At 39.9% G+C, this 13172-nt stretch overlaps 1 protein-coding gene across 1 annotated transcript in view; it reads left to right on the top strand.

Annotated features, from left to right (window-relative positions):
• Positions 1–13172, top strand: part of PRSS12 (serine protease 12) — a 34335-nt gene that overhangs the window by 535 nt on the left and 20628 nt on the right. The window contains exons 2-5 of the mRNA XM_027689803.1: positions 2–74; positions 7688–7826; positions 9695–9873; positions 11476–11626. Of these exons, the coding sequence (XP_027545604.1) occupies positions 2–74; positions 7688–7826; positions 9695–9873; positions 11476–11626 (542 nt within the window). The remainder of the gene's footprint in view (position 1; positions 75–7687; positions 7827–9694; positions 9874–11475; positions 11627–13172) is intronic.

The following is a 13172-nucleotide window of genomic DNA, read 5'->3' as shown; positions in this document are numbered from 1 at the left end:
CGCCCTGCCCGGCGCCGAGGGGCGGCCCGGCTGCGCCCCCGGGGCCGGCCGGGGCCGCGCCGGCTGCGAGCGAGGTGAGTGCGGACGGGCAGGCGGGGAGCGCAGCGGGAGGGTGCGCGGGGTCCGCGGGACGGGCAGAGACACAGAGAGACCGAGAGAGCCTCAGCCGGGCGGCGGCGTTCTCTTCTCCCATCCCGGACCCGGTTCCCCGTCGCTGAGGGAACGGGGAACGGGAGGACGGGCACCGTTTGCCAACGTGACAGCCAAAGCTGTTCCGACAGGAGAGTTAAACTTGTGCATTAGCGGGTGCAGCGGAAGGACCAAGGTCCCACCAGAGGTTATTCCGCCGCAATTTTCTAATTGTGGGTAAATCGCGTTTCGAAGCTGTGCTGTGAGTGTTCAGGAGGCTCAGTTAGCCAAGGCTGGCTCGCATTCTCTTCTTTGTAACGGGGTGCGCTTCTCCGGGAAGCACTTGGTCTACAGAAGTGAAGTGGAGGAAGGAGAAGCAGAAGGATGCCTTGCTCTAAAGGCGATCTGCTCACACAGTATGTCTGTCTGTCTTTTTTTACCCCATATCTTGGGGCTCACAAGTTAGCGATGGTGCTCGAGGACATCTGTAAACGGAGCCAAGAGATCTGTGCCCCCTCCCCATACACTCCCAGCTGAACTCCCACTGACTTCAGGGGAAGTTTTCAGTGTGTAAGGACTGAGCAGCAATTTCAGCATTCAGCCCTTGATAAGCTTTACATTTCATCAGTATTGACATTAAATGTCAATAGCAGAGTCTGGCTTTGAATGATTTCACATTTTTTCCTGCATCACTCTGATATTATCTCCCACCTATATAACAATTATGTCCTATCTATACTAAAAATGATCAAGCCTAATCATTGCAATAAAAATTAAAATTCCCTGCTTTGTTGCCCTTCCTTTTACATATTTTCTAATAGCACAAGGTCAGCAAGGAAGTTAATCATTAATATTATTAATAATAATTTGTTCTTATGGAAGTTGGGTTTGTTGTGAGTTTTTTACATTAATTTAATTTCAGATTACTGAAAAGGGTTGTTATGTTTCTCTTCCAACAATAGCCATAGAAGGTGTGTGAAAAAAAGATGATAACTTGAACAATGTGATAATTATACATTTTGGTATAAAATATCACAGGAAGAGGGTATGGAGGCACCAAGGTCCATATTGATCATTTACACATTAAAAAAAATGCAGCTTCCAAAGCCATGTTCCAAGTGAAATGTTGTACTCCTTCTAGAAGATAGAATGATGTTATGCAGTACAGATGTTTCCCTAGAAAGAATACCAGGCAGCTGATGGCATGGAAGAGAAAACACATAACTAGACACACATGAAAAAAAATCCAGAAGACTTCATGCCCTTTAACTGGTCTCACTTTTGGAAAGGGTCCCACAGTTGCTTCTCTAAATTAGCCCAACATATTAATAGCCTTTTTCAGAATTCTTCAGTCTGGTTCCCAGAATACTTTGTGAGGACTTAGTCTAATCTAATAGTGAAGAAGAACACAGCAGTTTATTGCTAAGAACCCAATCTTGCACATAGTAAAGTAAGTTAGTTCCAGAATCCCCTGTAAGTTCAGCATGAAAGGAATGTAAGTAAAAAACCACCAAAAATACTGCATGATTTGGGATTAGCTGTGTTTCTTCAGTCTTTTCAGAGTGCTGCTTTGTTCCCCCCGAAAAAGGAAATTCAGGTTGGCCCCTGCTAAGAGGGAGGACATGGCTACTGAACAATAGCCAATACTTTCTGATGGAAGGGTCATCTGTTCCTGCTGGACTCAGGGGTAAACTCTCAGTGACATCACCAGGGCAGACCTCTGCCCAAAAACCTTTGTGGGGGCAATAGGAAATAAGTAGAGAGTTTGTGAGGTGGCTTATAGAGGAACACGGAAATAAATCAAGCCACTTCCCCAGAAATAAACATTATTATAACATTCCTCCTGAAGTATGTTCCTGTCTTGCAAGAAGCAAAGAAATGCAAGTAAGACAATGTTATGATGCAGTTTATAGCTAGGGAAGGTCAGACTGACCTGCTGTTTTAGTACCTGGGCTAAAGAAGCCCACACTTGGTATTAGGCACCTGCAATAACTGAATACAATACCATGTTCAAAGGCTTAACTGTAAATATCCAGGTTTTTCGAGCTTAAATATTAAGACTTACCTGCAAAGCTAATTGGCTACATTTTGTGCATGTATATATATTAAATTGCTTTATATTTAAACATTAACAATGAAAAATTAAAAAATAAAGGCTCCTTTGCAATTAAACTATGTGGTACCAGTCTAAAATCAGTTTTACAGTTAAAAATAATAAATTTCTTTGTTTCATTTCCTTCCTTCTATAATGAGAGACATCTGGGTAATATTACTTATTCATGCCTTGATAGCAAGTAAACCAAATACAAATATATATAAAATATCATGATTAACCAAGGAAATCAGCAAGGAAAATAAATGAATACGAGAGTGCTCTCTACACAGAGCCAGCATAAGTCCAGCAGAATTTAATATTTTAGTTACTGCTAATAACAATTTACCTGTAATGTACTCAGGCTTCAAGAAAGAGGCCTAGTTCAGTACCTGGAAGCAGCTGCTGCCACACGATGTGTGGCATGTACAGTATTCTGCATGATATGTTGATCATGCTATGTTGTTACAAATGTAATTTAAAGCTCTTCAGGTAAAGTGGGTTAATTATTTTCCTTTCTATTACAAAGAGGAAACAATACAAGAGAGGGTGTCTTTGCCAGGGATCAGTGGCAGAACTGGAAATAAAGTACACATCTCCAGAAGTGCCTGACTGTAGAGTCTTTCCATTTAAATTGCTTTTATCACAGGGTAATTCCACTAATGCCAATCAAATAAGGCTTCACTGAACTTCTGTGAGAGAAGAATCAAGCCTCAGGCTCATAGTCTGGACACTATTCTCCCTACCTGTTATACTACAGTCCAGGCAGTTGATGGAGGGCCTTTTGAGGTTTTGGCTTTTTTTAATAGCATTGGGTTAAAGGAAAAAATATGATGAAAACTTAAACATGAGTGTCCATATTTTCCTTCTAAGAAGCAGCACCTCTGGAACCACTCTTACTAGAGCTGCACAGCATGAGATCCCTCATTTTCTCCAGCTCTGACCACTTTAGTTTTTCAGAGCCTTAAAACATTGATTGATGACATGATGGATCTCACTGCTGCAGAGGAACCAATGCAGCACATTACACACTCAGTATATACAATATTTATGAAAGTTCTAATATAAGCATCCTTGAGTGTGCAATACTGCTATCTGCTGAGGTTCTCAAAATAGTTCTTAAAAAGGACTTCTGATGGATGCACCTTTTTTCAAGGTTCAAATGCCAGGGGAAGTAATTATAATAGTGATAGACAAGAGTGTACATTGATCACAATGAGGATCATCCATAGTTTTGCTGAAGTCAACAGGATTAATTTCTTTGATTTTAGCCTGATCCTGGGAGGGAAGAAAAGCTTCCATTGATCTGAACTGGTGTTAGATTTGACCTATACTACAAGTACCTTTTTACAAGTCCCTCATAGAAACTGATGAATTAGTTTCATTCTGAAGCTGGGATAGACTCTCTTGTATGTATTATGAACCATCCAAGAGTGTTCTGAAATACTACAAGTGACAATGCAGTTACATGGGATATACAGCAGGTGTCAATGGGAGACCCTCACACTTGATGCCAATTTGGACTTACCTAATTGACTTCAAGGCAACAGAGATGAATTATCAGTGCAGGGCCTTTCTGTGCCACTATCCCACGTTGGAACACCTTGGAAATTAAAGCAGAAATAAAAATGTTTGTTGTTTTTACAGATTTCCAATATTCAGAATACTACTTCTGCTTGGCTTTAAATCTGCCATTTCAGAGCACGCTGCACCGGGGTAAAAGGCACAATTTCTACTTCTGATCCCGGTTTTCCCAATCTACATTGACAGCCAAATTGCAAACCTTTGGACACAGGCATTTACGAAGGAACTACTGGCACACCTTTAGCCAACACCATAAACCCCACTTGTAACACAAGTACAGCAGCAGTAAAAGTGATTCCCATTCTGTTTGCAATTCAGCCACACACAGTAACAACGCTTGTTCCCAGTGAAATGTAAAAAATCAAACAGGGTTTGAAGTTACCCAGCATCTCTGGACATGAGAGATTCTCTCTCTGGAGAATGACATAGGAAAAGAGGCCAATCACAACAGCACAATTCCTTTGAAGCTCCTCTGCTTTTTGGAGTTAATTAAAAGTTGGCTGAGTGGTTTTCCTCTCCCTTTTTTCCTGGGTGTCTCATCTTGAGCCTATATGGCAGGTGTTGCAGAGCAAGTCTCAGCAGCACCCACTGGATACCCTTACTTCCTTGCATTTGCAAGTATAACTTAATCTCCTTTAAACAGTGATAGCAGATAGGAAAGACTCTGACTTGGGCAGATACCAGGACAACTAAAATTACCAGACTGTATGTAAACAACATGAATTGACCGGCAGTAACCTCAGCTAGAACACAATTACAAGAAATGCATACACATTTTTTTTTTAATGTTTATAAATAAGGAGTTCGTGTCAGGACAGTAGATTTGTATTTTTTGATATAAGGCTGAATTAAGTCTGTCCTAAGACCACAGTGTGTGTCCTAGAGCTGCCTAGCAGGCCTGCTTTGTGGTCCTGTGCCCTTGTTTCTAACTATTGCGGGGTCAGTTCACCTCTCCTCATCCTCCCTCTTCCTGACCAGTGCTGAGGAGGTCAGAGAGCTGTGGGCTGGATCCCAGTGCTCCTGTTCCCTGTTGTTGAACTTGGTGTGGAGGCAGTGTGGGTTTGAGAAGCACTTCAAGCAGAGGCTTGACACTGTATTGAGTTGATGGAGAGCAGAGAGTAGATACTACTGCATTAGCTCTACTGCCACCATATTTAGTTTTCTTCAGCAACTAAAAGAGCTGAAAACTTATAGCTTAAACAACTGAGATGCTCCTATTCCTGTGACTCCAGAAACCTAGAGCCTCCAATGCATACAGTTAAGCCAGACCTGTTTGCTAAAAGGTAATGAAGGTGCTCTTCTGCACAGTTCTTGTGCTGTAGGGGCAGCACAGAAGGAAGCCCCTCGGGCACACGTGCTCGGGTGCAGTATGGGCTTGAGGTGTTAAATCTAACAGCAAAAGACTTAATCAGTGAAATTAAGAATTAACCAGTATCCTTTTAATCATGCTAAATATTAGTTTTCCTGCTGCCTAGGAAGTGAAAAAGTGTTTCCTGGTCATTTTACAAACACTGACCATCTTGCAATGAAAATATTAACACATAAATAGATACTTTGTAATACAGCATAAACATACACGATGGCAGATCAGGCTGGTCATCTTGCAGTTCCCTATGATCAATTTACACAGGAAACACAGATCCGTGTTTCATTATGGAGTAAGAGTTTTATCTGTTGGAAAGAAAAACTAAGCTACTATACTGAAAGTCTAGATTTTAAAGCTCTGTTATGTTTTATGAGGTATCCCTGCTACTGTAGCTAATGTATCTCTTGATCTGGTAGTATAACTACCAGGTGTCTGAATACCACAACATTTTGAGTAAACAACAGATAAATAATTTTCTCATTAGTGTGCCCTTTGATTTGTTTGCTTCATAATTATGACTCGTCATATGATATAGGTTGATACATACTTCAAAGTGCATATTCCATATATTTGGTTAGCTCTATTAAATGGCAGGTTTAATATTAGTTACATGTAAAAACAGGATTTCTTTTTATTTCTTTCTAGATTAACTTATCAGGTAAAAATCAATATTTTAAATTAAATGATGAAATATTTTAAATTTACCTTTAACAATCCCCTTCTGTGTTTTGCTCTATGTACATGAATGAATTCTTCCCCTGCTGTCATTGGGAATTGTGTAAATACAAAAAGGAGGAGTGAGCCAAATTCTGCCACAGAGAACTTAGAAGAGAATTTTATTCTTCAAGTACTCCCTTATTCAAATATTTGAATAGAAACATTGTGTAATGTGTACTCAGGAAACACTGTATTGATTTCAGTAGGTGTCATGCAGGACTGTAAGCAATCATGCACTTAAATAAACTTATTTTTGGAGATGACATCTTCAAACTTGCTTTCTGGTATGTCAGGAATCACTTTGCTATGACTGCAGTTGATGTTTCAAGTGAAAATAATAGTCTACACAAAAGTCTGTTGAAGAGCAGAAATAAACAAAATTCCAGACTGTCTGTATGTGACACATACAGAAAAACACAAAGAGAAAAATCATAAAGGCAGATAAATGATGTGCAACATGTCTACAGTATTGTTATAACTGACTCAGTCATAATCCTCTCTTTGAAATGATAGCTCACTCTGTAACATGAGCTGAATAAATGTTGTTTGCAATTTACTGCACAGTAAGCTACTGCTGAGAAAGTAAACAGGAGGCAGAAAGGAACATGCAAAACCAAGTTTGAGGTTAATTAATTCCTCGAGTTATCTGGCAGTTGTTTGGCTTTGTGGTTTTATAAAATATACTGAACTAAAACCAGGACACAAGCTGAGAAAAAAAAGTGGATCTACCTATTATTGTTATTATTCACACAAACATTAACGCATATACAATGAAATGCAGGCACAAACACTGACTATTTCCTCCCACTGGTAAAGCCCCTGCAAACTGGATGATGGTGTAGTTTCTAATTTTAAGTAGATCACAGAACAGAGGCAGATGGATTAACTGAGATTTCAGGCAATACTAGTTCATACAGTTGGGCTATGTTTGAAAATTTAACAGAAATGTATTCTTTCTTGTTGTTATGACTCTGTTCTGCTTCTGTGGAGTTATACCTAGGAGCAGCTTTTTCCCACCTTTACCAGTGGCCCTGGGCTACCTTCAACAGCACGTGCATCTGGCATCCCAAGTAAAACTACCTAATAGAAAAATGCAACATCTGCTAATTTTCTGGAATTTCTGTGTTCTGCAGCTCTCAAGAAGCAGACTCCCCCTTCCCCCCATTTTAGACAATTCCTTATGTTTTTATCGTACTTTGTCTGAGAATTTGGTAAAGACTTCTCATGAATTAACAGAACTACATCCAATATTTTTCTGTCTGAGAATGAGTATGAACAAATGCATTCTTTGGCTAAAATAAACTGCTGACATCCAATACATGCATAATGTTTCATGGGTCAGAGCAAGAGCTATGCAATACATGTGGTTGTTTTCTGATTCCCTTAAGTTCGATGGAATTTTGTGAAAGATAAAAGTAGAGCATTTATATATATATATACACACACATATATATACAATTTTGCTCATTTGGGTAGAGGAAATCACATTTAAATAACTGTCTACACATACTTCTTTTTTGCTAGATTTTTAGCTAAGTTGTAGCATCAGAAGGTTCAGAAATATAATTTCAGTATAAGAAGTAAAATGTTAAAAATAAGGTTATTTCCTTTTGTATATCACTGTATAAGAATGTTAGGTGTGCCAAAGTGTTTCTTGGAAGCAGCTCACTAATAAAAGACACAGAAATTCTCTCTGCAGAGGGAAAATGAGATTTGGAGTCTTTCACGTGGGACATATTAACTGAGCAATGGAGTATCTTGGAGGTTTAATTGTTTCATTTTTAATTTTTTTTAACTAGGGTCAGTGAGACTCCAGGGTGGCAAGAATGAGTTTGAAGGTACAGTGGAAGTTTATCTGAATGGAATCTGGGGAACAATCTGTGGGAGCCATTGGGACAATAATGATGCAACAGTTGTATGTCGACAGCTTGCACTTGGGTAAGTTTCAGAGTAAAAATCAGTCAACTTCTTTTTAGTGTTTCAGTATAGAGGACAAACTATTGTGTGAATTCTCAGGGCTTTTTGCGTTTGATGGTTGCTTTTTCTGTTTGAAAGTTGTTAAATGCTGAAGTTGTGCTCCCCAGAATCCTTCACATTACACTTCAAAGAGGTTGCTGCGATAATCAGTATTTCACCAGAAAACTGCATATGGCACCTGGAGAGGAGCAGACCAGGGCAGATGCTTTGCTTTCAAAGTGAAATGTGTGAGCAGGTCAAAAAAGCTTAGGGCAAACAAAAACTGCTCACTTAGACATTTGGGAGATGTCCACAAGGACAGAAATATGTAGTCTGATCCTGATCTCACATATGTAAGTCTCAATTAGGAGTGAGACTTAGCTCCAGTGAATCAATAACAATGTAATTGTGGCCAGAATTAGACTCTACATGGGCTCCTAATCACAGGAAAATTCCTGGTTCTCAGGAGCCTGGGACTACCCTGGTAATCATCCATTCTATCCTGCCAAAAAACATCTGGGACTCATCCTAACTTTTTGGAAAATGGCAACATTTTACAGTTATAGCAGTATTGGACAGGTAGAAAATCTCTGCATTGTCCTCACTGAGCTGCTGCCAGAATGGAGTTAATCAACAGGACACTTTAACATAATTTGTCTGGCTTTATTGCCTTTATAACATTTCTTTCACTCACACAGCAAAGCAGTGATTTTGCTTGCTACAAGCAGTAAGGGGCTTTTAGAGCAGACTTGCACTGTGACATTCTTCATGATTACCCCACTTTTTAAGACTGCTAGCCAGAACTAAACCTAAGCTGGTTTATAATGTTCAATACTAATCTGGACACACCACGCCAACTTATAAAAATATGAGGATTAGATGAGATAAAAGTTCAGCCATCTGGAGGCTGTGATTTTGCTTATGACTTCAGCTGTCTACGTGCACTGTCTCCCTCCTCATTTTCATGTAAGTTCTTTCTGCTCCCATACCCTGAACCTTCAGCTTAATGAGAGCACTCTTAGTAAAAGCAGATCAGCAATACGGGTGAGTGGTTTGGTGTTTTCAACAGAAATGGGTTAGAGCTGAACCCAGGCCAAAAAGCCCCAAGCAAACAGGAGCTGAAAGTTCCTGTTATCATGAGTGCCTGGCAGAAATTTGGATCTAAGTGCCACCAGGTGAACTCATATGCATTACTGGTGGTTTTCAGGTGCTTCCATCCATCTGTTCCTTTGATATTACAGTATTTGGGCTTTGCTTTCATTTTGTTGGGCTTTATATGGAAGAAAAGATGGCTCCATAAATGCTGCTGTAGATTCTGTATGGGAAGGAAAGGGAGCTGTTTATAAATGTTCTGGATGGATGGGAATGGCTGAAGAGAGAAAAAATGGACATGGGCCTGATCTAATGGAGTATGAGGTGGTTTCCCTGTCCCATCATTACAACCACAATATATGACATATATGGGCAGAGCATTGGCATGTTTTCATGGATAAGGGTGTAAAGCCTGGTGGAATTAACTCTCCTGAAAGTGTGACTGCAGGGCTGGTACTGTAGATTCACCTGTGGACTCTGTTGATTTTTGTAGTTCAGAACTGAGAGAACAGGAATGTAGTTGGCCCTGCAGCAACACAATCATTGTACTAAAATATCCCACAACAAAATGGTGAGAACTGGGTCACATCTGTTACTTTTCTTTGTGCAGAAGACAATGCTGAACTGTATGAAAATGTGATGAATTTACACTACTGAAGAAAGCCCTTTCTTTCCTACTCCAAGATTTATAGATGAGAAAATGTTCCCACTTCCCTTCCTCCCACTCTAATTTCCTATCCTGATTATTCTTCTTACAGTGAAAAAGGTACAGCAAAACACATACCATTTTCTGGACTGGGCCTTATTCCTGTTTTCTGGAGTGAAGTGCGTTGTCGTGGTGATGAAGAAAATATACTGTTATGTGAAAAAGACACCTGGCAGGATGGAACATGTCCTCAAAAAATGGCAGCTGCTGTCACATGTAGCTCCTCCCTGGGTAAAAAAAATACATATGGTTTGGTTAACTCCTTCTCTTATTTAAATAGAAGTCGTAGTAATTACTTATTATTAAATTAGAAAAAATATTAAGATTTCTTGGAAGAGAAAATCAAACAGATTGAATCACCACATCATTAACTGCTTCAAATACCTCTATGCTGTGCAAGGAGCAACTAGCTTAACAACTTTTTACCTTTCCATAATCTACAAGCAGATTGCTGCTTTGAGATGTAGCTTGTGAGAAGGGGTGAAGTAGCAAGAATCTCTGGCTGTAAAAGTAGGATTGTATCTCCCCACAGTTTTTTAATAGGAAGAAAAGTATTAATTATGTTTTTAAGGTATTTCAGATTATTTTAATCAACCTGCTAAACAGCAACTAAATGGGCACTAATCCCATCAGATTTAAGATATTGGTCTCAAGGAAGGTTGGGCTGGCAGTGCTGGGGAGCTGGCAATGGCAGCATCTTCAGCTGTAACCAGAACATGTGGCTGCAGCCAGTTCTGTGCTGCCTTTCCTCTCCTACTTAACATTCCTATCCAGAGGCAGGTGCATTTCTGTCCTAGTGCTCTCCTATTAATGAGTAATATTTTGATAAATGACTTTTAAAAGAACATTTTGGTCTTAATTTAGTAGGAAACTGTAGAGTAGAGGGAAGGGAGAAGCTTTTTTTAAGCTATGAGAGAAGTTGAAGGACCAAAGCAAGAGAAGTAGTTTTGCCTAAAGAAACTGAAAACTATAAATGTTTTCAAGTTTTTGCAGGTTCTACTGCAACTAGCCTTTTTGAGTAATAGCAAAAAGCCCCAGGTTTCATATCAGTGGAACAGTAACATGCCCTTAATTTCCTTTTTTGAAGCCAAGAAATAGATTAAATAGTAGAATTAATTGGTTGGAAGGCTACACAAAAATTATTCACATTTCAAATCATTCATATGTTAGATATGGTGAAACTTTAAAATAACCTTGTTAATATTAGAACAATTGTGGGGGGTTTATGTGGCTTTAAGCTGTTTCCATTATTACAGCTTTATGCAGAAGCGATGCTTTCAAGGCAGTTTCTTGGTGCACCAGAAGAGAGCTACTGATTTGAAAAGACCAGAAACAGGAAGTGGACAATTAAAGTGAGACTCCAGTCAAGGAGATTTCACTGCTCTGGCTGGAATTACCAAAGGAATGAGAAAACAGGAGCATGAATTACTACTTCCATGTCAATGAAATAATTTTTGCCTCTTACTTCAGATTTTACCCTCTGGGAGCAAGCCTATACAGAGGCAATTTTGCTCTTACTGGTAGAAATGCAGCTCTACAGACTGATTTAGTATTAGGCCTTACAGCACTAAGTGTCTGTGAATGCTCTCACACGTAGGTAATTCAAGATCAGTAGAGTTACCTGTCTGTACTATTCTTCAGCTAGTGACAGTGGAGCTGAGGGGAACTCATTTCTAGGAAGTCTAAATTCAGGTTTTCTGTCTAACTAGAAAAAATAAAGTGTAGCTCTGGAGTGATGTCAGAGAAACCATTAAGCACCTTCCTTTTTCTTTACTATCAGGATTCTATTTTGGGAAATAAATGACCTTTTCCATATTCTGTGTTGGATCACAGCCCCTGTCTTTACTCCAATCCGGCTGGCTGGAGGGAACAACGCCCACGAAGGAAGAGTAGAAGTCTACCACGGTGGCCAGTGGGGGACAGTCTGTGACGATCAGTGGGATGACGCAGATGCTGAAGTTGTCTGCCGGCAGCTTGGCCTTGGGTTTGTTTTTCTACATGTTTTTTTATTCCAGCAGCAAAGCAGGAGTTACCACATACACAGCTGAAGCTAGGAGAAGCGTAATTGTAAAAAATGCTCCTTAAAAATTGCACTAATACCATGGGACAGTCACTAAGTTTATTTATAGAAGGTTTAGATACAGTGCCATTACTTTTAATTCCCTGGAACTCTGATTTACAGGATCCAGTTTTCAGTGTCATATGATAGGGACAGTTTTGTCTGTAGGTCAGACAAAAAACGTGTCTCAGAATAAATGTTGACTTTTTAGTGAAAACTCACTACGATTCCTGTAAGGTTTCAACCAAAACACAGAGGTGATGAAAAGGAATTTGGCTTGACCGTTCCAATCCTTACAATCTGTTTTACTGAAGAGCCTGACAGCCTCCTTTCTTTGGCGTAAGAGCGCTGCTTTGTCAGAGAGGATGTGTTTTTTTGGTGTACCTGTGAGCATCTCTCAAGATTTGTTTAAATCATGGTTCCCTGAAGGTTGTCAGTTTGCATATATTGAGGTAGAGACCTTTTGAAGTTTTGACAGTTAAGCTTGTCAGTGATTCTGTCTGAACTGAGCATGGGCCGAAATACAGCCACAGCAGCCAAACAGGATTTTCTTGCTCCTCTTCTAAACAGCTGGGGGTGATTTTGATACCACACAGGAGAGTATTCAGTATTTGAGGGAAGTTGCTGCAGGAGTGGGAGACAGAGGAGAACTGCTGAATGAGAGAGGAAGGAGATGGGGATAATTGGGATGAAAGGCCAGAAGAGGACAAGAACTAGGAGCAAGAGGCAGACAAGCCACTAAGATGTATCCCAAGGAGGAGAAGGGGATTATGTCTGAGACAGAGTGGATGAGAACTAAGCAGGTAAATGCAGAGTAGACTGGAACAGAACTCGCCTGTTAACCCTGCTGAGATTATGATGAATTGAAAGAAGTGGCACTGTAGGCAGCAAGCCTGGTGACATTCATAGGTGGCCCCCAGAGTGTACTTATTTTGTAGCTGAGGCCTTGGGCTGCCCGTGCCACCCAAATTAGCTCCAAAGGATGAGAACTGCAGTACTTAAAAAGCTACTAGATCTCCTGGGGAGCCACGTGGGAACCAACATGCTCTTCTGACATCAGATTTTTATTTTTCCCCAGTTTATTTTATGCTGTATTTCTACATGCCTCTAAATTTTCAATTGGGAATACCTAATGGAAAGTCTCTCTTCTTAAAGGCTTTTCCTGCTTTTGAATTGGGCCACTATTAATAGGTTTGAGGAGTTACTAAGCTCTGCTTTGCATTTCTGTATAGTAATGACAAGTGTAATGCTCTTAACCTGCCTCTTTGCTGATTACACTAAAACTTTTGATTACTTATATTTAATGATCAGAAATGGCAGTTCTGAGAAGCTTCTAATTTGATTCATTTTTCCAAGTAAATAAATTGTATTAAGATGGTGCTAAGTCTGCTCTCTTTGAAACATGTCTGGAGATTTACAGAATTTCTTAAGTAAGCAAGATGTCACAACACATGTGCTCGTTAATATGAAG

Source organism: Neopelma chrysocephalum, unplaced genomic scaffold (genome assembly GCF_003984885.1).
Source record: "Neopelma chrysocephalum unplaced genomic scaffold, ASM398488v2 Primary Assembly neopelma1_78, whole genome shotgun sequence".
In the NCBI taxonomy this organism is placed as follows: Eukaryota; Metazoa; Chordata; class Aves; order Passeriformes; family Pipridae; genus Neopelma; species Neopelma chrysocephalum.
Note: the sequence above shows the minus strand (reverse complement) of the source record. Positions and strands in the feature narration are given on the sequence as shown.